Source organism: Hyperolius riggenbachi, chromosome 6 (assembly GCF_040937935.1).
Source record: "Hyperolius riggenbachi isolate aHypRig1 chromosome 6, aHypRig1.pri, whole genome shotgun sequence".
In the NCBI taxonomy this organism is placed as follows: Eukaryota; Metazoa; Chordata; class Amphibia; order Anura; family Hyperoliidae; genus Hyperolius; species Hyperolius riggenbachi.
The window spans coordinates 353099473-353117312 of record NC_090651.1 but is presented as its reverse complement, the minus strand read 5'-3'; the positions used below and the strand labels follow the sequence as shown (position 1 = coordinate 353117312).

The window sequence follows — 17840 nt, the reverse complement described above, 5'->3', positions numbered from 1 at the left end:
TTATAGCATAGCATATAGCATAGCATATAGCATAGAATAATCTAGGCCCTGGATACATGAAAGATATGTTACAGCTGCGTAGCAATCCCCGCATTCTCAGATCCACAGGTTCTAATAATCTAGTCATACCCAGAGTCCACTTAGAAACTTTTGGTCCCAGATCCTTCTGTCATGCTGCCCCTACGTTTTGGAACTCCTTACCTCAACAGATCAGGACAGCCCCATCCCTGGACGTGTTTAAATCCAGACTGAAAACCCACCTGTTCAGTCTGGCATTTGCAGAAATATAACTTTTGTTGTGTGAATACTTCATCCTACTAATTACTGAATCTGAGAGAGCCTAAGCGCTTTGAGTCCTATGGGAGAAAAGCGCTATAGAAATGTTATTGTATTGTATTATATTGTATATAGCAAAGCCAGACTGAATGCTCAGTGGGGGATTTTATCAGGGCTTATAACAGACAGGCTGAGCAGTGAAGGATGAAACAGAAAGCAGGGTAGGGGTTTTCTCTAATGTTCCCACTGATATATATGGTAAAATACATGGGGGTGCTTCGTCTCTGGTTCATTCTAAGTTTTAAGCTAGTCATATTGCAATAGCATAGAATTGTGTTTCAGATGAATAGAGATCAGTCCTTTATCTAACAGCAGAGATGGATTAAGATGTATTGGGGCCCCCTTGAAGTGAAGTGGAAAGAGGGCCAAGAAGGTGGCAGGTGAGCTCCTTGACACCCACTAGACCCCAAGCACCTGCCTAGGCTGCCTGGTGGAGGATCCTGCTCTGTCTAACAGGGTCATTGTGGTGTCTCCATGAGCTAGGGAACTACAAGTCCCAGCAAGTCCTTTAGCCCTGCATGTTGGGAGCCGTAGTCCCTTAGTGGTTGGCGGGCTGCATAGTACCCCTCCCCCTTTCCTCCTAGGGCCGGAGAGACTCACCCACATTGGTGACATACAGCAGCGCTGTGCAGATGAGCTCCCTCCCGTATGACTTGTAATAGGAAATCTTCACCTGTAAAAGAAAGATTAGCAATCATGAAATAATAATATAAAACCACGTCTCATGCGCAGGTACAGGACCAGCATTTCACGCAGGAGCAGAACGCTGATGCCAGCAGAGCCCTGGAGAGATGAAAGGGTTACTGAAACACTTCACACTTCAGACGTCCAATCAGATGCAGAGGACCTACCAGACCGCTACAGAGGCCGTGATCTTAGTTTTCCCCTGAATAAATTGCTAAATTACGGTAAGTGTTCTGACCGACAACCTAATCCATAACTTTACCCACGGCAGAGACTCTAGAAACATTATCGTTAAGATACCAGGGTTACAGCCTGGAAACTAATGTGTAGTGTATGGCCCATGAGTTGACCTGCAGAATTATTCTGCAACCCAACTGAGCACTGTGAATAAGCCCTATGGGAACCCCTGCTTATTGATGTGAAATACTGCCTAAGTATGTCTGGGGGACATGCTGCCTCATTATGTTCTTTAAGGGGAAATGCAGCCTCATTTTTTTGCAAGGAGTGGTTACATAATAGCAGAATTATTGTATGGGCGATATTTCTGCTTAAAGCGGAGTATAACCCTGCATTTCAACTTTGCTCTAAAACATTATTTACAGCGTATTATATGCAAAAATCATTTTTTTTTACTAGACCAGCATTGGAAGGGTTAAACACAGAGGTTTAAAGTTCTGTGGAGAGATATGCAGAACTTCAGATTGTTACATTCTAGTTAGTTAAATGTATCTATTGAGAAATGTTACACACTCTTTGGCTGTCCTCCAGCTCCTTCTCAGTGAGAGAGAGAGTGAGTCACATTCAACACTTAGATACATTTATGTAAACAAAATGTATCTATGTCAGCTAGCTTCGGATTAGTCTGCAGAAATCTCCAGGAACTTTAAAGCACTGTGTAACCCAGGCATGGGCAAACTTGGCCCTCCAGCTGTTAAGGAACTACAAGTCCCACAATGCATTGCAGGAGTCTGACAGCCACAGTCATGCCTCATAAAGGCAAATGCATTGTGGGACTTGTAGTTCTTTCACAGCTGGAGGGCCAAGTTTGCCCATGCCTGGTGTAACCCTTCCAATGCTGGTCTAGTAAAAAAAATGCTGGTTGCATATAATATACTGTAAATAATGTTTCAGAGCAAAGTTGAAATGCAGGGTTATATTCCGCTTTAAATACAATCTAGTTAAGAAGTGGATTTAAAGGACCACTGTAGGGGGATAAAGAGTTGAACTTCCCCGGGGCTTCTAATGGTCCCCCGCAGACATCCTGTGCCCACGCTGCCACTCACTGATGCTCCGGCCCCACTTCCGGTTCACTTCTGGATTTTCCGACTTTAAAGTCGGAAAACCACTGCGCCTGCGTGGCCATGTCCTCTTTCCCGCTGACGTCACGAGGAGCGTACTGCGCAGGCCCAGACCGTACTGGGCCTACGCAGTACACTCCTGGTGATGTCAGCGTGAGCGAAGGCACAGCTGCAACGGCGGGGCCGGAACATCGGTGAGTGGCTGCGCAGGCACAGGATGCCTGCGGGGGACCATTAGAAGCCCCGGGTAAGTTCAGCTCTTTTTTCCCCGTACCCCCTACAGTACATTAACTACAAGAGCTAATGCAAAACACAAGCAATAGACCATATATATATATATATATATATATATATATATATATATATATATATATATATGTATATATATATATACACACAGTATGTATAGGCTTATAGGAATTAGTCAAACTGAACCATGAAAAATGCTTGGGTGTAAGTAATGATACAAGTCCACCTAGTTCTAAAGGAAAATAGTCAGACAAACAAACTTGTATATGGGTGGCCATACATGACGACGATTAGACAGATCTGATCTGATCAGAGAGGGGTCTATTGCTTAGCCACACACTGCACAGTGATTTCCAATAGACTTTCAGCATGAATTCTATTGGAGATTGTCACTGCCTCCTGACGAGTCACCCCCTTCTAAGTGTATGCCCTCCCCCTATGCCCAGTGTTAAAGGCTCACCTGGTCCCCTCTGCTGTCCAGCGTCACCGCGACCGCCTGTACCATGTGACTCTGCACTAGTAGTGTTGTCACTACATGCGCCATTGTCACTTGGAACAGGCGGTCCCAGTGATGCCAGAGAGGAGAGCCTTTAACATTGTGCCTGGACACAGCGAGGGACACATACGCTTGGGGTGACGCTGGCCAGTGGTCCGTTGGTTGTCTATATCGAATGCCACTACTGCCGGGCATCCCGTTCGGGCCCTTGCGACTGAGATTTACCGCAATTGCTGCTCGATCCATTCGACCACTTTTGTCCAAAAGTCGATCAAGAGATCACTCAGGCAGCCAGGTTGTGGCAACGATGCTCTTTCAATTCCATAAAATTATCAAATTGGCCGGCCCGCAAAATCGAGTAATGTATGAGTACCCTTATGCTGGGGATACACAATGAGATTTTTCAGCAGATTTACTGTCCGATCGATTTTCCGATAGTTTTTCCCGATCACTTTCCATTCACTTCTATGAGAAATCAATTAGAAAAACAATCTATCAAACCATCTACCTGCCAAAAAATCTCATGGTGTATTCCCAGCATTAGACTTCCGTTCATAGCACAATAGAGGTGCCCCGATCAGATCAGATTGCTCTGCTGTTCAGAGTAACACGCTCTCTCCAGCGCACCTCACCTTAGCATCGTTAACGTTTCTGCTCGGCTCGTTGGCCGACATGTTGACTTTAACGCCTTTGTTCAGCGGCCATTTTTCTCCTTTGCGAGGCTTGTTGACGGTTCTGGAGTTGTAGACCATGAAGATATCGAGGTTGCAGGTTCCGCGGACATCAAAGGAATCTGCTCCTTTCGGGAGGTTCCTGGCAATAAATAAGTGAAATCAGTCAAGTTGGGATTTGGGTGAGGCCAGTGGCGTAGCTAAGGAGCTGTGGGCCCCGTTGCAAGTTTTACAATGGGGCCCCCCAAGCACTCTATACATAACAATTGATACGACGCACCAAAACCTGCCAACCACAACCACAGTGGTGCAAGAAGGGGATTGGGAGCAGTTTAATGATTACTACTATTCAAAGTATCTATAGAAGTGATTATTATGAGCACAGGACCAATAGAGAGCTAACACTGTAGTTGAAGGAGGGCCCTTCGGGGCCCCTCTGTCTCAAAAGCCCCGATGCGGTCGCTACCTCTGCAACCCCTATTGCTACGCCCCTGGGTGAGGCCATCATGAGATTTGGTCCAATGAGGAAGCAGATATGATGATTATTATTAGTAGGAGCAGTGTTATCTTTTGATTATTACTTAACCAATATATTGTGCATCGGAGTGTTGTCTTTGAAGTGAGGTTCGAATCCTGGCTCAAGCCAGTACGTAAAACAGAAAGTAATCTTTGGGCTAGGCTCCTGTTCGCCAGTGAAAAGTTCCATATTTATGCTGTATACTGTTTGTCTTGTCTCTAGCAGTACTCTAGATAAACCTTTTTCGAAAATTGGTTATTGTTAATAAAAACGTAGCCTTTAATAAATTTGGGTTAAAATAAATAGTTTGAACAGATTATACTACCCCTTAGTGCAAAAAGTGATACATTGGGGTGGGGATAAAGGTCATTTGTCAAATTGACAATTAACAAATGACCTTTATCCCCAACCCAATGTATCACTTTTTGCACTAAGGGTTAGTATAATCTGTTCAAACTATTTATTTTAACCCAAATTTATTAAAGAGAGTCTGAAGCCATAATTAAAATGGCTTTTTTCCTTATATATAGCAGGGGCATGTGTGCGATATCCCGCGGCTAAACGAGGGTCCTTTCCCCTCCAAATCCCCCCTGTGCTGCCCGGGGAGCGCTTCCGTGTGAGGCGGGGCTATGAGCTGCAGCCCTGCCTCACACGCGTCTATCAGCGGTGGATCTCCGCCTCTCCCCAGCCCCTCTCAGTCTTCCTTCACTGAGAGGGGCGGGGGAGAGGCGGAGATCAGCTGCTGATAGACGCGTGTGAGGCAGGGCTGCAGCTCATAGCCCCGCCTCACACGGAAGCGCACAGGGGTAGCAAATTCTACGACCAAGTTGGTCGTGATTTTACAGGGGGGGATTTGGAGGGGAAAGGACCCTCGTTCAGATAGCGGCGTTTTAGCAGGGGCACACATGCCCCTGCTATATATAAGGAAAAAAGCCATTTTTATTATGGCTTCAGACTCTCTTTAAAAGCTACCTTTTGTTAACAATAACAAATCTCCAAAAAAGGTTTATCTAGTGTTTTTTGATATTGTAAATCAGGTGTGTTTTTTCTAGTAAACCAGCTAATATTTACTTCTGAATGACAAACGATCTGAACAGAATGATCAAACTGTCCACTGATTGGGCATTAGTCTTTCTGTCAACCAATAAGTAATAACCAAGAAATGATAATGTATTGAGTGAAAAGTTCTGATGCAACAGTAACTATAGATTGGTCCTGCACATGTCTAAACAACCAACTGACCAATTGGAAACCTTTGGAATTTGCTGGGAACATAAATGGGAGAGTCTCTGTATACAGTGAAGTAGTGGTTAGTGCTCTCGCCTTGCAGCGCTGGGTCCCCGGTTCGAATCCCAGCCAGGTCAACCCGTGTCTGCGTAGGTTTCCTCCGGGTACTCCGGTTTCCTTCCACATCCCAAAAACATACAGATAAGTTAATTGGCTTCCTCCTAAATTGGCCCTAGACTACAACACATACACTACACCAGGGATGTCAAACCGGTCCTACGAGGGCCGAGATCCTCACACATTTTTGGCACAGTTCAAATGAATTGATGGGTTTGAATCAGGAAGGGTGTGGTCCATCAGGTAGAACACATTCCTTTCTTTCTCAGTCCATCCTAAACACTGGCATGGATCTGGCCCTCCAGGCCTGGAGTTCGACACCTGTGCACTACACAATATAGACATATGACTATGGTAAGGACTAGATTGTGAGCTCCTTTGAGGGACAGTTAGTGACAAGACTATATATACTCTGTACAGCACTGCGGAAGGTGTCGGTTCTATATAAATACTAAATAATAATATAATGTGTGTGCATCGGTTTGGCATGGGGACTTCAATCATTCACCAATTGAAAAATCAATTGGAAAGATCTATTGCCCAAAATGTTGGCCAGAGAGATTCCCTCATGTGTACCTGAACTTGCAATGTTAGAGTTTAGCAAAAGGCTGTGATATGCCCAAACATACATGACCATGTCCAGCTGAGGAGGAGGGCAAGTGCTGTAGAAGGTAATAGTAAAATATAAGAAGGACTAACGACTATAGAAAATACAATATAATGTGAACACAAATCATATATTTTCCTATACTTACAGAGGAATAAACTCTTAACAGAACATGTTACAGAGTTAAAAAAAAGTTCATACCAGGCTCCACCCTAGAGGAGCTTACATTCTAATGCCCCTCCCCAGAGCAGCCCTACATGCTCAGGAAAATTCTGAACAAATGCAGCCAAGCACACAGATACATCTATAGGTTTTTCGAAGCTTTTTTGCATCACGAGTTTGCAAACTACCGAATGCCTAATAAGGGGGTTGCCTGCTGAAGTGCAGCGTACGCCATTCGCGCTATTCAACATCGCAATCCTTCAATGTCGCCTCTCCCTCCACCACCACAGGCTCACCATCCTGGACGTCTTATTTAAGAACAACCTCAGAATGACTTTAAGTCAGGGGTGTCAAACTCAAATAGAAAGTGGGCCGAAATTGAACACTGGGACCAAGTCGCAGGCCAACCTCAATGTCTACTGGCCACCTCCATCCCTTATAAAGTTCCCTTGTGTCTAATGGCCCCCCTCCAATCTCTGTACGGTTCCCTGGTGTCTAGTGATCCCCCTTCAACCTTTATACAGTACCCTGGGGTCTAGTGGCCCCCACCCTGCTCTATACAGTTCCCTGGTGTTTAGTGCTTTCCCCCTCCCTCCCCCATATGGCTTCCCAGGTGATCTAGAGCTTCACCTCCAATACAGCTTCTCTGGTGGACTAGAGTGGGCCAGACATAATGCAAAGTGGGCAAACCACTTGAGGGCCAAATCTGAGGGCCAGATTTGGCTCGCAGGCCAGAGTTTGACATGTATGCTTTAAGGCTTAAATAGAAACTCCGACCAAGAATTTAACTTTATCCCAATCAGTAGCTGATACCCCCTTTTACATGAGAAATATAATGATTTTCACAAACAGACCATCAGGGGGCGCTGTATGACTGATTTTGTGCTGAAACCCCTCCCACAAGAGGCTCTGGTACCGTACGGTACTCTGGGCAAACTGCCACAATGTAACAAGGTTCACAGACAGGAAATGGCTGTTTATAGCTGTCTGCAACAGCCAAAACAGCTAGGAGCAGCTACATAACCTGCCCACAGTAACAATGTCACCATGTAATACATGTCAGAATGTGAATCTGGGAGAGGAATGATTTTACAATGAGCAAACACTGACTAAATCATTTATACATAATTATGGTAAAAATGAAGCACTTTTTTTATTACATTATTTTCACTGGAGTTCCTCTTTAAGCCAACAAGAACTAAAGCTGAATTATTCTGTCACGTGACAGCCACCACGTGCAGCTGACAATCTGATGCTTCGCAATTATAATTATTAATAATGCGTGACCAGACAGTAGGCAATGAAGGACTCAGGTAATCAGGATCTGATAAGAAAATGTAATATTCTCCACCCGAGATAATAACATAAGCTTTGTAGTGTGGTGATCCCTATCACTCACAAACACGGAATGAGCATTCCTGTATTAATTATTGCTTGTGACACATCAGGATGTGACCGTCACGTGACGATACAGACAAACAAAAACACCCACTCTCTTATCCAGGATAAAAGTATACAAAACTATATCAATTTTACCATCCAATAAACTAGGTCAAGGCGGCCAATAATGACCGACTCTTGCAGGAACATAATGTGTGGGCATAACAGATCTGGCTTAAAGAGAAACTCCAACCAAGAATTTAACTTTATCCCAATCAGTAGCTGATACCCCCTTTTACATGAGAAATCTATCGCTTTTCACAAACAGACCATCAGGGGGCGCTGTATGACTGATATTGTGGTGAAACCCCTCCCACAGGAAGCTCTGAGGACTGCGGTACTTTTGACAGTTTGCCACAATGTAACAAGGTTCACAGACAGGAAATAGCTGTTTACAGCTGTCTCCAATGGCCAAAACAGCTAGCAGCAGCTACATCACCTGCCAGCAGTAAAAATGTCACCATGTAATAAATGTCAGAATGTAAATCGGGGAGAGGAAAGATTTTACAATGAGCAAACACTGACTAAATCATTTATACATCATTATTGTAAAAATGAAGCACTTTTTTTTTATTACACTATTTTGGAGTTCCTCTTTTAGCTGAGCGATGGCCAAGGGTGTTGCTCTCCCCACGCACCCTGCCCACTCAAGGACGATCTTTGTACGCTGCTCCTTCAGCCCTGCTTCTCTTCACATAGCAAAAAACCGTGAATGTATCTGCATACAGCTTTGGCCCCATACTGTCATCCAAGTGATCAAATCCCGATTCCTCTCCGGTGACCAGCCTCGTAGGTGTGCACAAGGTTTAAGTCTCCAAGAAACTGGGGCACAGCTATGGCCCCAAGCAGCCCATAATGTGGCCCCAAGCAGCCCATTTTTCATTTGCAATAAAAAATGGGCATGGTCCATACAGAATTGTGCAGCCTCCATACATACAGAATAAGAGCAGATACTGAGAATTATGCTACGTACACACTTGCGATAACTAACGTTTGCAAGGAACGATAGTTACCAGACGAACAATATTGGAACGATTGGAATGCAATGATGGAATGCAGCGATCATCATACACATTTTAATGATCGTTCTCGCAGAAAAGAACGATCAGAGGGAAATGTTGTGTACATATTTATATAAAATTAAAAAAAAAACACTAGCATGGAGTTACAATAGATAAAAATATATGATAGGTAACTTGAGAACAAATTTTATTTGAAATTTGTAATGTAACAATCTTTACGGGTCGCGCTACACAGGAAGTACGGAAGCTGGGCAGAATCCAACGCAGGCGCATTGGCCCTTGTAACGATCGTTCTCGGCAGATAACTGTACACACTATAGTTTTGTAACGATTGTCACTCGATATGATCCGTCCTGTTGGATTTTCTCATCATGCCGATATCGTTTGTTTGTCGTTGTACTTAAAGATCGTTTGGTAAAGTTCTTTCCCCGATTGTCGGCAGAACGAACATTAAGCTGCTGTTTCAAACGACCATAGTCGCCAGTGTGTACATACCATTACACCCGGCATACAGGACAAGAGAAGCCATACTGTGCAGCCACCATGCATACAGAATAAGAGCAGATACTGAGAATTACACCCGGCATACAGGACAAGAGAAGCCATACTGTGCAGCCTCCACACATACAGGATTAGAGCAGATACTGAGAATTACACCAGGTATAGTGGACAAGGGAAGTCATACAGTGCAGCCTCCATACATACAGAATAACAGCAGATACTGAGAATTACACACGGCATACAGGACAAGAGAAGTCATACTGTGCAGCCTCCATACATACAGAATAACAGCAGATACTGAGAATTACACCCGGCATACAGGACAAGAGAAGCCATACTGTGCAGCCTCCATACATACAGAATAAGAACAGATACTGAGAATTACACACGGCATACAGGACAAGAGAAGTCATACTGTGCAGCCTCCATACATACAGAATAAGAACAGATACTGAGAATTACACCCGGCATACAGGACAAGAGAAGTCATACTGTGCACCCTTCATACATAAAGAATAACAGCAGATACTGAGAATTACACCCGGCATACAGGACAAGAGAAGTCATACTGTGCACCCTTCATACATGCAGAATAAGAGCAGATACTGAGAATTACACCCGGCATACAGGACAAGAGAAGTAATACTGTGCAGCCTCTATACATACAGAATAAGAGCAGATACTGAGAATTACACCCGGCATACAGGACAAGAGAAGTAATACTGTGCAGCCTCCATACATACAGAATAAGAGCAGATACTGAGAATTACACCCGGCATACAGGGCAAGAGAAGTCATACTGTGCATACATACAGAATAAGAGCAGATACTGAGAATTACACCCGGCATACAGGACAAGAGAAGCCATACTGTGCAGCCTCCTCACATACAGAATAAGAGCAGATACTGGGAATTACACCCAGCATACAGGACAAGAGAAGTCATACTGTGCAGCCTCCATACATACAGAATAAGAGCAGGTACTGAGAATTACACCCGGCATACAGGACAAGAGAAGTCATACTGTGCAGCCTCCATACATACAGAATAAGAGCAGGTACTGAGAATTACACCCGGCATACAGGACAAGAGAAGTCATACTGTGCAGCCTCCATACATACAGAATAAGAGCAGATACTGAGAATTACACCCGGCATACAGGACAAGGGAAGTCATACTGTGCAGCCTCCATGCATACAGAATAAGAGCAGATACTGAGAATTACACCCGGCATACAGGACAAGGGAAGTCATACTGTGCAGCCTCCATGCATACAGAATAAGAGCAGATACTGAGAATTACACCCGGCATACAGGACAAGGGAAGTCATACTGTGCAGCCTCCATGCATACAGAATAAGAGCAGATACTGAGAATTACACCCGGCATACAGGACAAGAGAAGCCATACTGTGCAGCCTCCATACATAGAGAATAAGAGCAGATACTGAGAATTACACCCGGCATACAGGACTAGAGAAGTCATACTGTACACCCTTCATACATACAGAATAATAGCAGATACTGAGAATTACACCCAGCATACAGGACAAGAGAAGCCATACTGTGCAGCCTCCATACATACAGAAGAATAACAGATACTGAGAATTACACCCGGCATACAGGACAAGAGAAGCCATACTGTGCAGCCACCATGCATACAGAATAAGAGCAGATACTGAGAATTACACCTGGCATACAGGACAAGAGAAGCCATACTGTGCAGCCTCCATACATACAGAATAAGAACAGATACTGAGAATTACACCCGGCATACAGGACAAGAGAAGTCATACTGTGCAGCCTCCATACATACAGAATAAGAACAGATACTGAGAATTACACCCGGCATACAAGACAAGAGAAGCCATACTGTGCAGCCTCCATACATACAGAATAAGAGCAGATACTGAGAATTACACCCGGCATACAGGACAAGAGAAGCCATACTGTGCAGCCTCCATACATACAGAAGAATAACAGATACTGAGAATTACACCCGGCATACAGGACAAGAGAAGCCATACTGTGCAGCCTCCATGCATACAGAATAAGAGCAGATACTGAGAATTACACCCGGCATACAGGACAAGAGAAACCATACTGTGCAGCCTCCATACATACAGAATAAGAGCAGATACTGAGAATTACACCCGGCATACAGGACAAGAGAAGCCATACTGTGCAGCCTCCATACATACAGAATAAGAGCAGATACTGAGAATTACACCGGGCATACAGGACAAGAGAAGTCATACTGTGCAGCCTCCATACATACAGAATAAGAGTAGATACTGAGAATTACACCCAGTATACAGGACAAAAGAGGTCATACACATTTAGAGTGGCATAAACAAACCCTCATTTATCACCACATTAGAAGGAACAAACAATTGCTAGCTGCACAAGGCCTCGGGCATCTGAGTATAATAATAATAAATCATATAAATTGTGACATTGGTGTCACAGAACAGAATGTGCTGCTGGTATTTCCTGTCCTTGTCACATAGACACAGCGCTCATCACTCCGGCACACAGAGTTCACCGCGGCCGTAGCATAAATATGTAAAGCATTTCTGGGTTACTGGCAATCATGGTAAGTATAGACATGTATATAGAATGTAATTATTATTCATTAGATTTTTCAGGCAGAACTAGAACTATCCAGCAGAGTAACTCACAGCTCCCATCAGTCTTTTGGAGGACAGTCCGTCATTAGGAACCCAATTACTCTCCTCCTCTTTCTCCCTCATTTGTCCCTCTTTCAAGACTGATGTATAGATCTGTGTATACCGGTATGTATTTTTCTACTGAAAAATGTGCTTAATTGATTCTAAACTTTATTCCCATCCTCAGAGCCGGGACAAGGTCCTCCAGCACCCAAGGCTGAGACACCAAAGTGCGCCCCTCCATGCCTCCTCCCACCCCAACCATCACACACTTATTGCTGTTAGACTAAGAGGTGCCCCAGAGCCCCCCATCACCTTAGTCTCTAGTTATCTGACTTGCAGTCACTGCCATGTATCCCCTTTTCTTATTTCTCTCTGCTTCAAACACAATAGGGGAATGATAGCTGAGCGAGTTGTACGCCCCCATCTAACTATCTATACTGAAGGGGGTTGACTGCTGACAGTGGCCTTGGGCGGTAGAGACTACAAATCCTGCCCTGGTGGCGGACGGAACTGAAACTGCCTGGCTTGCTCCAATTTTCAGAAATAAGCAAAGCAGAGACTTTAGACCAGTGGTCCTCAAACTAAGGCCCGCGGGCCGAATGCAGCCCTCCAAGGCTTTTTCACTGGCCCCCCAAACACAAAATGTATAACTTATAGATGCGACCCACTGTACCTTTATCGGCACCCTCCATATAGAATAGCAGTGCTGGCACCACATACTGTACAGGCCAGTGAGCAGTCATTTGCTGGCTTCCAATCCAAATCTGTATCATGTGACACTGCTGTCCAACTGGACGGCAGTTTGTCACCTGGGTATGCTTCACTGTCTGATGCACAAAGACGTTCTTCGGGCGCCGCATGACTGAATGGCTGCTGCTGGGAGTTCTCCTCCGGGCATGATTGGGGGAAATCAATACCTAGATTCAATGTAATGTTTTTCAACATGATTTTATGTATGTTCCGGCCCCCCAGCAGTCTGAAGTATGTTGTTCCGGCCCTTGACTGAAAAAGTTTGGGGACCCCTGCTTTAGACTATTGTCAGAAGAACAGAGTATCGTGTTTTCCTCCCACATACGCATGTGAGATAAAAATCTTTGGAAAGCAAACAAACAGCCAATCAGCAGATAATTGCTGTAAAAATGTTTATAAAAGGCGTACGTATGTACACGTCGCCGGTGAGCCAAATGACGACTCTCCCTGCCTGTGCAAAACTTACCGGCTGCGTTAAGTACTATTCCCGCTCCGAGTTGGTGCAACTTGGAGGGAGATGTAATTCAGCAAGTCGCCGGAACCCCGGATTACCATTACACGCCCCACGCAACATTACATTGCTGCTTTGGGGGCGCTGGTTTTGGTGCCCAGCGGTGAGCGTCATGCGGTGACACTACCTGCTTTATATAAAAGACCTCCAAAGATCGCATCAAAAAGATATTTGTCTCTCAATCTCCTTAAAATCCATCCCAGTGGATACGTTCTTTTGACAATTGTCCTTTCCACAAGGTGTGAGTACAATATCATTAGAATGATCTGTCATTCAGACCCTCCCCCCCCCCCCCCCCAAACCTAGGCAGCAGATCGATTCCTCATTTTCCAAAGATTTATATCTGATGTGTGTATGCAGTAGGGATGCAGCTCATTCTGATTTCGCGGAATTAAAATTTCCGATCGGAAATTTGGATTTCCGATCGGAAACCAGAACTCGAAAATTAGATTTCTGTGGAAATACTGCATTACTGCAATTCGGTAATTTTAGCTTAATCACAGAACTCGGAAGCAATGGACCAATAAGAGAATGCAGAAACAATTCTGAAGTATGTGGCCAATTAGAGAATTTAATAAATGACCCCCCCCCCCCCCCCAAAAAAAACACTACTTGGAAATCGGAAATCCGAACTTGGAAAGCGGAAACTGATCAGAAATCTGCGGAATCGGTAATCAGCATTTCCGACCATCCCTGGTATGCAGCTTCATGCAGAAATATCAAACTGTCCTGAGAGAGAAAAGGAAAAAATAATTTTGGATGTTTCAACAGACCAAACATTGGGAACTATAACAGCAGTTCTGCACACCCCAGGGGAATTAAATAAGGACACACTTCCTCCTCACCACACACAGGAGTCAGAAATTTCATACATGAAGTAAAATAACTGCAGGCCACAGTAAAACAGCTGACAAGTCCGTATTATACTATACACTCACCTAAAGGATTATTAGGAACACCTGTTCAATTTCTCATTAATGCAATTATCTAATCAACCAATCACATGGCAGTTGCTTCAATGCATGTAGGGGTGTGGTCAGTTACTGGGATTTTCACGCACAACCGTTTCTAGGGTTTACAAAGAATGGTGTGAAAAGGAAAAAACATCCAGTATGCAGCAGTCCTGTGGACGAAAATGCCTTGTTGATGCTAGAGGTCAGAGGAGAATGGGCCGACTGACTCAAGCTGATAGAAGAGCAATGTTGACTGAAATAACCACTCGTTACAATCGAGGTATGCAGAAAAGCATTTGTGAAGCCACAACATGCACAGCCTTGAGGTGGATGGGCTACAACAGCAGAAGATCCCACTAGGTACCACCCATCTTCACTACAAATAGGAAAAAGAGGCTACAATTTGCACGCGCTCACCAAAATTGGACAGTTGAAGACTGGAAAAATGTTGCTTGGTCTGATGAGTCTCGATAGAGTCAGAATTTGACATAAACAGAATGAGAACATGGATCCATCATGCCTTGTTACCACTGTGCAGGCTGGTGGTGGTGGTGTAATGGTGTGGGGGATGTTTTCTTGGCACACTGTAGGCCCCCTTAGTGCCAATTGGGCATTTTTTAAATACCACGGGCTACCTGAGCATTGTTTCTGACCGTGTCCATCCCTTCATGACCACCATGGACCCATCCTCTGATGGCTACTTCCAGCAGGATAATTCACCATGTCACAAAGCTTGAATCATTTGAAATTGGTTTCTTGAACATGGCAATGAGTTCACTGTACTAAAATGGCCCCCACAGTCACCAGATCGCAACCCAATAGAGCATCTTTGGGATGTGATAGAACGGGAGCTTCGTGCCCTGGATGTGCATCCCACAAATCTCCATCAACTGCAAGATGCTATCCTATCAATATGGGCCAACATTTCTAAAGAATGCTTTCAGCACCTTGTTAAATCAATGCCACGTAGAATTAAGGCAGTTCTGAAGGTGAAAGGGAGTCAAACACCGTATTAGTATGGTGTTCCTAATAATCCTTTCGGTAAGTGTATACTCGTTATACCTGGATACGCATTTATATATGCAGAACGTTTTTGACTCAGAGTCAAACTATCTGAGAAGCTGTTCTAGATATTTGGAAATTATTTTTATTTGGAAATTATTTTTAGGGGGTGGAATTTAGCATAAAAGTTGAGAACCAAATAAAGTTTATATAGCACAGCCGTAAACTAAATAACCTCTTTTGGCCACTCGCTGAACTATGCGGTTATCTGGCCTATAGAGTAGCTGTAGGCAGTAATTAAAGATATAAACTTTCAGTGTTGTGTATTAAAACAGGTTTTGACATTGAAGGAACATTTCTGAGTTATGTACAGATTTTAATAGGTGTGACTACTCGCTAGGGAGACAGCGTGAAGTAGTAATGCAGGTGATAGGGTGGTGTCATGCCGTGACCCAGAATGCATTGCTCTCTGTAGTAAATATTTGGATTATACAGCATGTGTCAGGGTGGGGTGACTCAGCACATGCTTCACTCCTGGAATGTGTGACAGGATAGTAGATGAAATGTAAAAATGCAGAATTTTTTTATAGATGTGTTCATGAGAAAAAGAGAGAGGGAGGTTCCGGGACAGGAAACGGGTCTTCCGGTAACAAATCACTTCTAGGCACAGAATTCAGTGTTTAAAGAGAACCTGTACTGAAAAAAAGGGGCACTGGGGGTACTGGGGGAAATAAATGATTGTCATTCAATCAAATCCGGCAAGGCGGATTGGCATTTGCTACCAACTGTCTGTCATTGGTTGTTAGTTTAAATGATCGTTTATTAATTTTTTGCACAAACAGCGGGTTTTTCATTTGGAGGCTGTGGATCAGTGAAATTCAATATTTTCTTCCAATCTTAATGATCTTATTGACAATACAATCGTTCCCTAAAAAAATCGCACTAGTAATGCCCACCTTAAAGACTGGTACACACCCTCAGTTTTGATTGGCCAATTTTACCACCTCTGTGTAGTATGAGGGTCAGCAGATATTGAGTACTATGAGCAGATTGTGTAGGTGAAACCTCATTCTACATGGAGGTGGTGGTGGTAAAATTGATCATTGATTGGGCAATCAAAATGGAAGTTGTGTTCCACGCTTAAATGTTTGTGAATTTGTTTTTGTGTGCGTGTTACCGAAACTTTTTCTTGTTGGTTACCTAAAGACCATAGGTTAGCTAAATAGGTTACCTAAAGAAATAGGTTATGTTTTCACTTGGGTGGGTTCTTGCGTTTTCCCGCAGACACATTCGGAAGGGGTATTCGGATGTCAATCCATATCGGCATGGGTGCTGCATCAATTTCTGAGACGGACACAGCTCTGTAGCGTAGCCTATGAAATGCGGAGCGAAGGAGTGAACTCTGCATAACAGGTTTTCCGGAGGGTTCAGAAAACGTCACGTGTTGATAACGATGAGATATGACCGATGGATAAACAGGGTTGATACGTTTTCTGATCAGTAAGGCCTAGTCCACACTAGGTTCGGAAACGTATCCGTTGCTCCGTTTTTTAGCCCTGATGAAAAACGGAGTCCCGGATACTAATGTTAAAAATAGCAGCCGTCCTCACCCAAGAAAAAAACGGATCCGTTTGCGTTTGCAGGGACCCGTTTTCAAAACCTGAACGGAAGGTCCGGAATTGCTGCATTTTTACGGACCACGGATACACGGATGGGTAGTGAAAAGCAATGGGAAAACGCATCTCCATCTCCACAGGCAATATAGCACCCAAAACAGATGAAAAAAACAGATAGCCTGAACTTCCTTCTCCTCCCACTACCTTCCTAATGGCCAAATTCCTATAGAGACGTTTTCTGTCCGTTTTTTGGGGTAACAAACGCAACGGAAACGGATGCAAAACTGATGCACTTTTTTGAAAAACGGATCAATTTGCGGTCTGGTGGTACTTCCCCTGATCCCGGACTGCAGTGTCCGTCCTGCAACCGTCCCTAGTGTGGACCTAGCCTAAGTAGCTGACGATTTTGGGCATGATTCAGCAAGCTTTTTCACCTGTTTTCTTCTGTTTTCACCTTATCTATGTTATTAAAGTAATATTGAAATTAAGTTGATCATGAACAACTTGAGCGATTATTTTGCTTGTAAATGTGCTTAAAGGTAATTTTTTATTAATGAGGTGATAAATAAGTCAAGTAAGAGTAGTTTCGTGAATAGAGCCCCATGTTTCCTCGAATCTACTGGTTAATATCCGGGAGTAATTCCAGCATGTGTACTAGTGTCCCTCCCCCGCAAATGGCAGAACGCTCCCGGTTATGGGTGTGCTCATGCGCGATAGAAAACAACTAACCAGATATACTGGGACGGCTGGCAGGCAATCAGAAAGGCTCGGGGAGATGGCGAGGTTGCCCATGGCTTGAAGGGGGCTGCAGGAAGTCCCAGGTATGTATAAATGTTTTGCATCCACTCATCTAAGGTACACTTTAAAGGCTGCCCAACTATCATCTAAACTGGGTCTGTTGGACGACAGTTGGGCGTGTGCACGCGATCTATCTGGCAGATCTACCTTCATAACTATCTTGCAGGTTGGCCACGCGTGTACAAGTCGTTTGAACAACTTTGTTGTTTTTGA

General features: G+C 44.1%; 2 protein-coding genes across 2 annotated transcripts in view; one reads left to right on the top strand and one right to left on the bottom strand.

Moving 5' to 3' along the window:
- The window catches only part of LOC137521862 (protein-arginine deiminase type-1-like), a 77329-nt gene that overhangs the window by 39058 nt on the left and 20431 nt on the right, over nt 1-17840 (bottom strand). The window contains exons 2-3 of the mRNA XM_068241688.1: nt 3696-3876; nt 937-1009 (exon numbers count right to left, since the gene is read on the bottom strand). Coding sequence (XP_068097789.1) covers nt 937-1009; nt 3696-3876 — 254 coding nt within the window. The remainder of the gene's footprint in view (nt 1-936; nt 1010-3695; nt 3877-17840) is intronic.
- LOC137521864 (chymotrypsin-like elastase family member 3B) overlaps nt 12034-17840 on the top strand; it is a 119956-nt gene continuing 114149 nt past the window's right edge. Inside the window, exon 1 of the mRNA XM_068241691.1 lies at nt 12034-12120. Within this exon, the coding sequence (XP_068097792.1) occupies nt 12099-12120 (22 nt within the window). The 5' untranslated portion in view covers nt 12034-12098. The remainder of the gene's footprint in view (nt 12121-17840) is intronic.